This window comes from Manacus vitellinus, unplaced genomic scaffold (assembly GCF_001715985.3).
Source record: "Manacus vitellinus isolate BGI_N305 unplaced genomic scaffold, ASM171598v3 scaffold_0_pilon, whole genome shotgun sequence".
Taxonomy (NCBI): domain Eukaryota; kingdom Metazoa; phylum Chordata; class Aves; order Passeriformes; family Pipridae; genus Manacus; species Manacus vitellinus.
The window spans coordinates 55,000,298-55,013,535 of NW_021938789.1; the positions used below are offsets into that span (position 1 = coordinate 55,000,298).

The window sequence follows — 13,238 nt, forward strand, 5'->3', positions numbered from 1 at the left end:
TTTGAGTTAATATTTCTTATTGGACGCATTAGAAAAATGAGTTTACTGTTTTTCTGAAATGGAGTGAAACAATTTGGAACTGATTTTACATAACATCTTTCTGTCTCCTTATATTCCAATAATATGCCTTCTTTCTGATCAGTGGCATTTAAAAAGAGAAAAATGAAAGTTTTCTGTTCCAAAAGAATAAAACAGAGGTTTTAAAACTAGCAGACACCAGAAGCAGAGTTATGTTTCTTGCAACAGGTATGTTTGTTCTCCTTTAACAGTGGAAAGCCTCAAAGAATGCTTGAAATGTACAATGTGTTGGGAACAGAGAGGCAGTACCTCCGAATAAAGGAAGAAATGAATGGAATAAAAGATTAGGAGAGAGAGAGACACAGAGACAGAGACAACTTGAGCACATACATAAAATCCCTTCTGGAGGCCCTTATCTAATTGCCTCATTTATCTAGTTTCATTTATAAGCTCAGTTTTATTCTGGGACACTCTCGGAGGTTGTGTGAGAATGGCTGCAGAATGACCTAACTGGCAACAGGCTTTCTACAGACCCCTTTTTTTTTTTTTTTTTGTATGCCAATTCTCAGGGCAATTACTGCAGTTGCCCTTTTTATATCAGCATCTTGGGTGGCTAGGCCTGGGGTTTGCTCACTCTTTTTAATAGTATAATTTCTTTTGATAAATAAGCAGCTAGGATTTTTTGTGTCTTTTTTTTTTTTTTTTTTGAGAATGCTTCTTTTGCAGTGGGACTTCCTATGTACATGTGGGCTTAATGCAGATGTTTGCTTTCCCATGATATAAAAGATGATTTAAAAATGAAACAAAACACTTTCACAAACTATCTCCCCTTTCCCTCTAATCTTCACTTAGATTGCTTCTTAGTTTTCAAGTTTTGGTGGAATGACTCAAACAGAAAATGTTTTTTGAATAAAATAAGCTGAAGTATTTTGCTTAAATTTTGAAAGTGATTTCTGGGTGCAGCAGAGCTGATATAAGGTTTTACCATTGATTTGAATAAGGCCTGGATTTAATTCTTAGCTCTTACTGGAGTTTTATTTTCTGATTTCACTAGTAAACTAAATTGTCTCTATTATTAAGATCAAAACTCTAGGATCATTGTTATTCCTTCTCTGCATGACTGTGGCATATATATTATTGTGAGTCTTCAATCTAGGTGCCATCTGTGGTATTTTTTAAGGAACTAAACAGTGAGAAAAGAACTATCACATCTCCCCAGCTGGTTGTTGAAAATAGTGTGTCACAGTGGAATTAAAGTTGGGTTTATTTTTAAATATATTTCATTGAAGAAAGTGTTAAAGATGTTATCTCTGTCAGATATTTAAACGTTGCTAAAATACTTCAGCGACTTTCTTGCTTTGCTGATTATGAAGAGTGTAATAAAACCGCGCTATGTGACAGATTTAGACAGCTGGCTCATTCAGGAGAAGTTCACATTTTTGTCACCCACGTTGAATAAGGAAAGATTAGATGCTAAGGTCAATTTACAAAAATGGTTGTCAGGACATTTTTTAATTGTAAAACTTTTTGTGATGGAATTCAGGGAAAAGACTAAAGGCAGAAAGCAGCGGAGACAAAGAGCTGCTATTAACCTACAGATGCTACCACAGGGTTCATTTTAAGATTGGTCACACTGCTTAGCCAATGAAGTGTTCGTGTGACTATAAGGGACCACCCTTTTCTGGGGTGAGAGGGCAATTTGGTCTTCATGCTCATTTAATCCCAAGATGTCTTTCAATGGACTGTCAGTTGAATCTACATTGTGCAAAATTATGCATGCACTTTTTAATGCAGACCATTGTTCTCTGAGCACTTAACCAAGATTTCTCAACCAATTTCCATGTGGCATGAGGTCACTCGAAACCCAGGCAAACATATATGGAAGGCAAATGTAATTTTCTGTTCCTCTGAGCTGGAATGTGTAAGACACAGAAATGCAAGTATCAGTCGCTCTGTAATTTCAGATTTAATACCTACTAAATGAAGACTGACAAATTTCTATAAAGGAAAATTTGTTGCATGTTGCTGCCCTGGAGAGGTAATTTTGCTACTGGAGAGTAACATGGCTACAGTCTTTTAAATCTCATTGACTAAAGTGTTGTCAATTGTTGATGCATGAGCAGCTGCTTACAAGGACCACAGGATGTGCACACTGTGGCTATTTCATTTTCTTGTCTTAGGCAAGATTTTATAAAAGCCAGATAGTGCAAAGGAAACCTGAAAATGGTAAGTAGTGAGCAAAGAAACCGCCAATAATACCCTAGAGCTGGAGATGAGAGGGCACCAGTTCTGCATATACATGTAATTAGACTCTTAATACCTTAGAAAACCTGACTATAGCATGTACACCATATTTATTGATACATTTACAAAGACTCAGTTTTGTGTTAGCTCTTGAAGGAACATTTACATTTAGAACCACGTTTGGCAAGAATCACTCTACGATTTGCACAAGTGACACCGTGCCCAGCCAGCACGTGCTCATGTGAGCTCCCATCCAGGGACGTTCTGTTCAGTGTGACACTGGCAGCAGCCTGCCTGCATAACCTCTTACACTGTCCTGTTACAGTGAAAACCACTTTATGGACACTTTTAACACATGCTGAAATTTTATTGTGGTTGGTTGGCGGTTGTTTTTTTTCTCGTCCGTCGTAAATGAACACAAGTTGACACAAGGATACATTTCTAGATTAGATCCACAACACATTAAAGTGTGTGTGTTTGCTCTCTCTTTCCCCGTCTTTCCAATTAAGTTGGTGAAAAATGTAACTTTAGTATTTTACAGGACATGGTAAAGCTGTCTCATCTAGGTGATGTCTATATTATAAAAATAAAATAAAATAATATAAATATGTAACATGAACCCAGTGCCCACCGTTAAATAAAATATATGATAAAAAGCAGACCTTCTAGGATGACTGGTTTTGAAATATGCGAATATAATTTAATTATTAAACACTTGAAACAATCTTTATATTAAGCTGCGATAACCAGATTTTTGCATCTATGCTAGATAAAGAAATGCGTAACATTCTGTAATAGAGTTACATTGATGAAAGTGAAGGTTACAGTCTTACAATGAATTGCCTAGATAGGAATGCATTAAGCAGTTCTGAAATATTGTCTCATGATGTAGTTCAGTTCACCTTAGAAACTGTTACAACTGGATTTTATTAAGTCCAGCAGTTTATACAGCCATGTTTGAAAACTGCTTCCTCACCGCTCTAATCAGGTAAGTACAGACACGAGATTGCTGGGGTATCAGAGAATCCATTAAGACATCATGGAAGTCCTGTGACCAAAATGTGGTTTACAGTGGAATTGCTTTGTAAACTATTTCTCATGAAGAAATAAATATTAGAAAAGATTCCACTCTCTGCACAACCGTATTTGTGGTAGCCCGTGTGCATGGGTATGTGTGCACATATTGGATATCGGGACGTCTGTGGAGACGTACGGGAATATTTACACACATACGAGGGATTTTTCTGCACATTTGTGGATATTATACTTAAATTAATAAAGTAACTCAAATCACCGGTATTTGCTGCAGGATAAGAGTCTTTTAAAAATGACAGGATTCAAAACAAATGCCCGTTGAGAGTGTAGTTTCCAAACAGTCCCAGGAACTATACAATGTAGCTGGTTAGATCCAGCAAATAGGATGTCATGTCTAGGATCTGATCAAGAATACCTGCCCTTGTCACTCTTCGGATGCTTCTATCCACTTGTTCACACTGGGGGCCGAGATAGCCTTTTTTACATAAGCATTTATTAGGCCTTACACAGACACCTCCATGTCGACAGGCTGGGTCACATTTTGCTGTGGGGAAAAAAAAAACCAGTGATTTTTCTGATTTGTTTAGAACATCACAAACTGAAAAGATGCAGTTACACATTCTAGCCTTGTAGCGATGAAGCAAGCATATAAATTAAAAAGAAAATAGAAAAAAAATGAAATATTAGAAGTTGTGAAAGCATATTTTTAAAAGTTCTAAAGTATTAGGGGGAGGAAGTAATTTTGTATGTCTGAATGGACATCACCTATGAAAGACTGATAAATAACAGATATTTTTTAAATGTCCAATTCCTATATTTGGACTGGATATTGGAGTGAATAGAGAACCTATTTCAAAAGACTTCAGGCTCCACATATCTTATAATTTGAAAACAAGATACACATCACACCTAGATCTAGACCAGGGGTGGTCCACCTCATTCCATTTCTTATGCTGCCATCCCAAAGAAGTCCTGAAGTTGGTGAGACATTTTAGCACCTGGCCATCTCCAAGTCAGCAAGTGCTGAATCTTAGCTAAGCTCCTTTGTCCACACAGAGTTCTGCACTACACTCTTTCCTTAGCAGAACAGATTACAACTGAGCAGAGATGCACTCCCTTGGCTCTTGCATCACTTAACCCTGGGACCAGGATTAAATTCCATTTAGTGAAAAAAGAATCAGAGTTATTTTTTCAAGTTTTTATCAGTTATATAGGTTTTAAAGTTTTCCCTTCTCTCTTTAACAGATGATTTAACTATTGAGTTCTAGGTTAATCAGCTTGTTTCAGCTTTTCAAATATAACTGCTATTTTAAATTGTAGCCAGTGTTAGCAAAACTAATAATAACTTTAGTTGTGGAGGTATTTTCTTCTGGAGTAGAGTCATAGCACTGTGATATATACAATGTATCTTTCTTTTTTTTTTTTTGCAGGCATTATGCTGTTTAGTGTTATCTATTACAATAAACTGTAATATAGATTTACAGATATTTATAATACACTATGTAAATACAGGTTTCTTAATTTTATCCACATGCTTCTTAATGACACTAGAACAAAACTGATATCTCGTAGGGTAATTTTTCTTATTTCAATTATAACAGTGGCTTGAGGTCCAACTTAAACCATCTCTGTTAAATGTTGCATAGAATACAGGAAAGAAAGATCCTCATTCTACATATTTTCTGTACCTTTCTTGTTCATTGTGTCCATCAAATTGCCTACCATAAACCTGTATTTTTTTAAACAAAACAGATTACTCAAGACCCATTTATGCTCACATTGGAGGCATTTTTTACTTTAAGTTCCACTTGGAGAAAGGCTGTAGAATGGGCCTCATTTTCTAAATGTAGGAAAGCTCTGACTGACAAGTGAGGACAATTGAAGGTTGGACAATTTCTCCAACCTGCTTTTGTTGCAGGGTTGTATGATGGGCAGCTCATGAATCTTGCCCTAAGATCCATCATTTGTGATTTCATTCATTTCATTTCATTCCAAAGTCACTCCTGCTCATCACTAAAACCCTGGAGGTTGCTAAAATTTACACTTCAGGCTTTAAGGACTTCATAGCTGACCCTGCTTCTCCTTTGTGGTAAGTTGTACATAGAATTCTCTTTAACAAACTGGAGCCATTTCATTTTGTAGGATCAAAAGCAAAAAAGTACCAAAACCAAACTTTTCAAGTTGTTATTTACCATCTTTCCTGACAAGGTACCCCTGTTTGACACTGACAGTGATAATACTGCAAGTGGAAGTTGAATGTCCAAACAAGGAACGATTGACTTCCTTTCATTTTACAATCTTGGTGGAATAAATAAGAATATTGTTGTATGTCATATTTATGCTATTAATTGCATTCTGTACTTAAAACTTCTCTGAAAAAAAATAACTGAAAGCAAATTATGACCTGTCACTGCTTTTTGCCCTTGTTGCTATGAATCTATATACAAACCAGTTCTGCAGAAATCTCCTTCCCAGCCTTGATTACAGCAGCATTTTCCTGTGGGAGTGCAGTGCCCATTCCGACAGTGCCTTGAGCATTCAGACGTCAGTATCTGTGCAGGCTGAGCCAGTCTTTTGCATTCTTCAGGGACTAAAGGCCTGAATAAAAATATACAAACCAAGCAAACAGTTAAAAGTCAGGGTCAATGAGAAAAAAATCCGTATTTTTTTTAAAGACCTGATTCTCTGTTCTGGTACTAGCAGTGGGAGAAATTGTGTGCTAAGGGCATCGTGCTTTTCCTCAGAAAAACCAATAAGCATAGAGATGATATGTTACATTACAGAAAAACACAGTGCTATTTGCTATTATTTCATAGAGATCTTCTACAAGGTTGAATAATAGTCCTTGAGAATTCCTGAAGCATGAACCTGGCAAAATCAGCTTGCTGAAGAGCTTATCACAGGCAGCATCTGATGGTGTCTTTTTGTGTTTCTAGCTGATTCAGACTTCCCCATTTTATGCTGGGAAGACTAACCTGAACAAGTTTTATGTCACACATTATGACATGTATAATAATTCTGCAAAAGTATTCTCTCTGCCTACAAATTCAGTTTTACTCTGCTGGCTTTTTATTTCCATATTTTCATGGAATCATGTTTGGATTATGCATTTGGGATGCTTATTTGAGCATCTGAACATCAGGAAAGACTTTTTCACTATGAGAGTGGCCAAGCGCTTGCACAGGTTGCCCAGAGAGGTTGTGGAGTCTCCATCACTGGACATACTCAGAAGCTGTCTGGACATTGTCCTGGGAAACTGGATGCAGGTGTCCCTGCCTGAGCCCTAGGCTGGGCTCCAGAGGTCCCTTCCAAACTCAGCCTTTCTGTAGGTGATTCTGTAAAATGCACTCACAAAGGAAATTCTAGTTCAGCTGACTTGAAATATTGCAGATGTTGGGGTTTTTTTGTTGGGCTTCTTGTTGTCAAGTCTTATGTAATGCAACTGTTTCTGCCACTCTCTACAAAATATTTTGGATATCCAGTAGCCTTTTTTTTTGTTTACAAAAGAACAGCATTATCTTCCTTAACAAAGGAGTAATTGTGGTGTTCCTTCTGCAGTGTCAAGCGTGTAAAAGTTTTAAGTGTTTTAACTTAAGTGTGCCCTAACTGTTGATTTTTTACTATGTTTTTTTTAGATATTTACTGTTTGTTTGGTTTTAAATTTAGCTGTATGCCATCATACTGACATTTGCTGTCTGAATTCAGCAGATAGAGACTGACAGGATCATCACAAGGCTACAGGTTCCCAGTAGAAGTACCGTGTTTTGTCTCTGCCGTAGGTTTCATTGCACAGGAATAAGTTTAGAAAAGAATGTCAGGGTCTCCCAAGTGGTCTAATCAAGTAATTGAATTGGAGCATCATGGTAAATTAAATTAATTAGTGACAAATACAAAATTACTCATTCTCGAGGAAAAAATCTGAACTACTGGCATACATTTCTAAGCTTGATATTTGCAGGACAAAGATTCTAATACTTTTCTGGAGAGCTTTGAGGAGGCTTGGCTAAGTGTCCTGCTGGAATCCAAACAAACCAAACCAAAATTGTATTAGAGAGAATAGAAAATAACATTGTTCATAATACTAACATCAGTATTACACCCCCAATTATGTGCAAATAGCTGGAATAGCAACTTGTGCCCTGATTACCCTGTCAAATATTAAAATCCTAGACTGATACTTTTGTGTGGAGAAAAGGATAGTTTTTGGAGTCTGAGAAAGAATGAGTATGATGGAGGTGCAGAAAACTGTGACAGAAAAAAAAAAAGAGGAGGAAAATTGGGCATTCTTGTTTATCTCCCATTTCAACATCAGAAGAAATATCAAGGGGAAAAAATTAAGCTAAAGAAAATAAAATTAACTAGCTGAACTCATAGCTTCTAAAATATCAATGAAGCCCATGTTCTAGTAGGATTTTAAAAAGATATTTCTATGCACAATGGGGCCATTCAAAGTAATATTAGATAGAGTAAAAATAAATTTTAAGAAAAATAAGCATTCATACCTAATGTCATCGAAGTCCCTCACTAGCTGACTGGGCTTACATTTCCCCCTCCCAGTTTGGCATGCAGCTTGCTAACTGTACACTACAGGATTTCTTGCATTTTTCTTTGAGAAAGACTAATAGAGTCCAGGCTCACTGGTTTGTTTCACCATAGCACTTTCTCTGCTCAATCTTAATTACTACCATGATTATTTAAACATTCATACAGAGGAACTGGTTCCCCAAAGATGTTAAGGGCAGAAAGAATGTGTAGATGAATCTTTAGCGTGGCACTAAGTTCTGATTTCCAAACCATTTCTGAGAATCACTGAAGGTCCTGTATTATTTAAGGGCTTTGAAACATGTTTTGACACCTTTGGTACAGCATATTTGAAACCCTTTCAGTTTTAGTGTTTACATATTTCCACAGCTGTCTTTTAAATATAATGCATTATTTTTTTGACCTGTAAGGAATTCCAGTTCTGTAGTAATGAGTGTGTTACACATGATCTGGTTAAAAAAGTTCCTACACTTAAAAATTATATGCAATATTCACAGGCAATGATATTTTGGAAACTGTTCTACAAAATTATATGATTTTCAGTGGAGACTTGTTCGGATTTAAAGGAAAAATATCTGTTTTCTCATTCCTATGTCTGAGGCAAAAAAAAAAATCTATATTTGAGATGATTTCTTTATAGCCAACTGCATAGGAGGCAAGATTCTTTCTTCATCTGGCACTATTAAAGCCCATGTATTTCAAGTTACTTTAAATGGGAGTCTTCTCTTCTTCTTGCTCAAACACAAGTAGAGTGCTGTGTTTAGCAGGAAGTATAACCTCAGGCTCCTGGAGCATCTCTTGGAAACAAGCTCCAGTGGCAAATCTTTAGCAAAGAATGACCTCATAAGTCACAAAGATATTTTATTTGTATACATAATGATTTATTTTATTAAGAGATGTAAAGTATTTATCTATGATAGTGCTGGAATATATGGTTCTTTTTGTATGTGATAGGAAGGCAGAAATCATGCTTTTTTTGTATCCAGCCAAGTATGGCTGGTCACTTTTATAATTTAAAATTTTCTGCTGGTCTTGGTACTTGTGAATATAACCCTGTCTTTTATTCTACCATCAATCAATAACTTGTACTCATCAGCCTTGGATAATATTTATTAATGGTGGGGTGGAGTAGAAACAAAGATGGAAAAAATTGTGGTTGGCAGAGTGCCTCAGGAGAAGAGAAATACAAATGCAGCTGCAGCAGAATCCTTCTTGTGTGTGAGAACTGCTGGGTTTCCTTAGCTGTACTTCAGGAAAAGCCACACTTTCTCAGGATTCGAATGCTGTTATGGGACCCACGTGTGTGGAGAGAAAGTCTCTGCCCCTCACTACTTACACTTTGCATTTTTTAAGGCTTGAAAGGGGTGGAAATTTTCAGTCTCGGCACAAGTTGAACTGAATTTCACGAAGGTAACATAAGTCTCGAAAGGGACTGTTGGGACTTGATCTTTCCTGCACTTAGACAAGCCTATGATTTTGTTTATATAACTGGTGCTTCGCTGTGTCTCTTGACGTGGAAAATGGAGGGGAATAGATGGAGCCACACTCTAGGCTGGAGAGAATTTTTTTCCTTGTATTCCTCAATCTGTAAAACTCTAAAGGGTACAGCTTGATTACTCTTACAGTAAGCACTATTTGGTCCACAGAAAGTCAGCCAAAAATGTAGCTGATAATGACTATTTATATGGTCTGTACAATTCTAGTTATCTTAAAGAGCTGTTCATATATACAGTACAGTACAGTATATCTTGCTTGTTAAAACAGGCTTTCATGAAACTGTATAACAACTCTAAATGTATGGAACATGGAGGAAAAGTTGTACTGGGGGCTGGGGCCCTCTCTGGATCCCTTTGCTGACGTGTGCAGCGAGCTGGGAATTCTTGACTCTACAATGAGTAAAGAAATTTTTGCTGCCTTACCGTAGCTAATATAAGAAAGTAGCCTCTACTGTTAGTTTAGAGGCATATAAAAGTCTAACATGCTTTAATAGATTAAAACTCATCCTGGTGTTGCTCAGGATTTCGTGCTTTCTTTAGCACTTCTCTCCACAAAAATGCACGGAGTGGTTTAGTTGCTATATGTGCTATTTGTAACTCAGATGCAAATGGAGGGCCAAATTCAGCAGTAAAACAATGGTACTGAACAGAAAGCTATTCCTTCACCATGCTTTTGACACCATATCAAAATCTCTCCTTCTCCACTAAAGTAGAGGGAAAAAGATAAACCCAGACGAAATTCCTGGATGTTCAGATTCAGACAAGATACACTGCCGTAGAAATCCTGACTGTGATACAAAATATATGGAATGTTATGCTTCAATTACCTACACAGAAGATATTAGGCATTAGAATGATCCTAAAGTATATCACCAAAATTCGTGCACTAGTTGTTGGGTTTTTTTCCTTTATAAGGGAAAATGTCAAGAAAAAATAATTTTGTTTCACTCCTTGTCATAGACTAAATTTACTACTTGTCATGGAATAAATATAGCATCTCTTCAGGTACAGCTTCTAAAATTAAAAAGTATACCTTTAGTCCTGGGAGAGATGCCAAAAGCTCGTTACTTGTCTCCAGATTTACTACATGGGAATAATGTGGAAAAAACTCATGGTTTTTAAGATTTAAACTCAGCAGCATATCAAATTTATTCTTATATGGTATACTTGTTCATGACCTCTAGTCTTAAGAAATTCTGTCATGTTTGAAAACTAGTCCCTAGTGAAGCCTGTATCAATGTTAATAGCTAAGAGGTCAATGCAACTGCTAAACAGTTTGTATTACTGTCAGGGTGGTCATGAAAACAACACCTGCTGCATGAGCACTTGGCAGCTGGGTCAACAGGCACTGTGGGAATTTATCAATTTAGGGGGCCACTTGCATAACACTTTGACTGATGAATTGGGAAAGACTGGCTTACTGCGCTAAAGCTGCTCTATTATGTGTGACTTTCTTTAGGATGGCAGAGGCTTCCTGCAGGCTCCAGAAAATAAGCAAAAGATAAACTGAGCTGTTTTTTTTTCCTTATAAAGCGATAAAAAGTGAGAACTCCTTAATAGCCAATGCTAGAAAGACTTTAAAAAAAAGGGGGGAAAAAAAAATCCCAAACCAAAACAAAAACTTTTACAGTCAGTGAGCTGTGATGTGATTGAAAAAAATCCTTAGGTTTTTCCATCGTGGTTACAAAGGAGTTTTTGTGAAGTACTTCTGTAAATTGAAACTCTCTAGGCTGGTATTCGCAAAAAGCTCTAATTTCTCTTTAGTGTCTCTTGTGGGAATAGTAACTGCATGTGGGTAGGTAAATGAGATAAGAATTTTGCATGCTCTGGCTAAACTAAACATAATTAGACATTAATTCTGGCTTTCCATTCCCTCAAATGACTTAAGGGATAGTAACTTTCTGAACAGAAAGAAATCATATGGCCCACCTGGCTTGGTGAGCGTATTCACCAACAAAATTGGCTCATTCTACAGAGAGTTTCCAGTAGTAGCTTCAGAGTGTGTCTATAACCCATCAGAACTGAGTATCTTGATGCAGATTAGTCTAAAACTGTGTGTTCCTGAGTTTGCATTTCCATAGTAATTAAAGTCTTTAACAGGGCTCCACTTTCATAAATGCTTTTCTTCTATCATACCATCAAACACTCTTGACTCATACTAAAAAACAAAATCACTAATGGTTTTCTAAAGAGCCTGAACAATGTCAGAATGAGGTATGGCCTAGATATTGTCCCTTCGTGTTTGAAATCAGTTGTTTGGAAATATTCTCTGACAGCGGAAATCCCAGAAGGTGATTATGGAAAGGATGATAAGTGGAATTATATACCCTGGGGGGGCATGAAAGAGGAGTGAGATGGTTTGAATCAAGTTCAAGTTTCAACCCAGTGGAAAGCAGCTATTCTGGCTGTTGATAGGAAACACATTGAAATCCAGATCTATAAGGTGTTATAAGGAGAGGAAGAGGAAATCTTCCTACGTGCGCAGGGACACTTACTTAAGCTCTGCCCTCTTTTGTAATATTCACCTTCTGGCTTCAGTGAGCCATCCTGGTCAAAAGAATAGTTCATCCCCTTTGGAATCACAGTATGGATGGGGGCAAACACTTAAAACTTCACAGGGGATAGAGGACATCTTTTAAGTGGAAAACTTTTGCATTGTCTGTCAGTTTGAGAACTCTTCTCTGAATGTCTTTCATTTTATCTATAATTTCCTTAGAAATAAAAGTGATCCTGTTGCAAGTATTCTAAAAGAAGACTTACAAAGCCACTTTATGGCTGTTCTACCATCATCCAAAGTTTATTTTCTTACTTCTTGGTCTGGTAATAATGTTTAAGTTACAGAGTACATGGACCTATCAACAGATCTTACTTATTTAAATATTCATTTTCACAGTTGATTTTCTCCTCTCATCATGCTAGAAAAATGATTACATTTTCTTTCCTAATGGGGTTGTCTCCTATTTTCTCTGTTATCAACCAGCTGGAATATTTGAACCTCTATATATTTTCTACATCACTGATCACCTAGTTATTTTGCCTTTGAATACATCAATGCTTTTGTGATTGATATAAGTATGTATTTGTAGAAACAGAAAGCACAACAGAAAAATTATGAAACAGAAAGTAGGAAACCACAAAATAAAAAAGTTTTGTTTTTTGGTCACAAAGGCAATTTATAAAATACTAGTATTTGCATCAGTCTTCAGGATATCTGACTAACTCTTTTATTTAAGAAGAAAATAAGTCTTCCTGCCTGTATTTTCTCACTAGTTCCTATCCCTGGAAAGTGTTGGTTTTTTTGATAATCATCAAAAAATGGATATATTTTTCAGAGACACAATTTTAACTTGAGAACATCTCCTCTTGACTACCAGTTTAACTAATGTGCCTCATGCTGGTTTTATGTGTTTGTAATTCTTAGTGTTTCCAACATCTCCTCCAATCTCAAAGCTAAATTTGCTATTGGCTATATCCTTCAATCTATTTTTGGTAATAGGTAGTATATATATGTATTCTGCAGCAATTCACATACTTAGGGCTTTTTTTTATCATTTTAATGTCTACAAGCTCTAAAGTACTAATGAATCATTTTAACAACCTTGTTACAAAAAGAAATATTTCACTCTGTGCTTTTGATGGGAGTCTATTTAGTTATTGACATAGAGTCTTTGGAGGAACCAAACAAAAGTTTCTCTGTGGTACCTTGAATTCTACGTTTCAAAAGGCCTCAACAATCGTGGGATTCAGAACCTCTGTACTGATCATGTTTATCAATTTGTCATATATCACCTCAGTTTAACAAACACCTCATTTTTATTACATCTGAAGGATTCTTTTGGGATAGGACTATACCACTGCTGAGTATTGAAGACTAATGCAAAGGGTTCTTTGGATTACCCTCAT

At 36.5% G+C, this 13,238-nt stretch overlaps 1 protein-coding gene across 1 annotated transcript in view; it reads right to left on the reverse strand.

Annotated features, from left to right (window-relative positions):
- Nucleotides 1-551: 551 nt before the first annotated feature.
- The window catches only part of HHIP (hedgehog interacting protein), a 74,210-nt gene continuing 61,523 nt past the window's right edge, over nucleotides 552-13,238 (reverse strand). Inside the window, 2 exon segments of the mRNA XM_029962464.1 lie at nucleotides 552-3,841; nucleotides 5,747-5,895. Coding sequence (XP_029818324.1) covers nucleotides 3,648-3,841; nucleotides 5,747-5,895 — 343 coding nt within the window. The 3' untranslated portion in view covers nucleotides 552-3,647.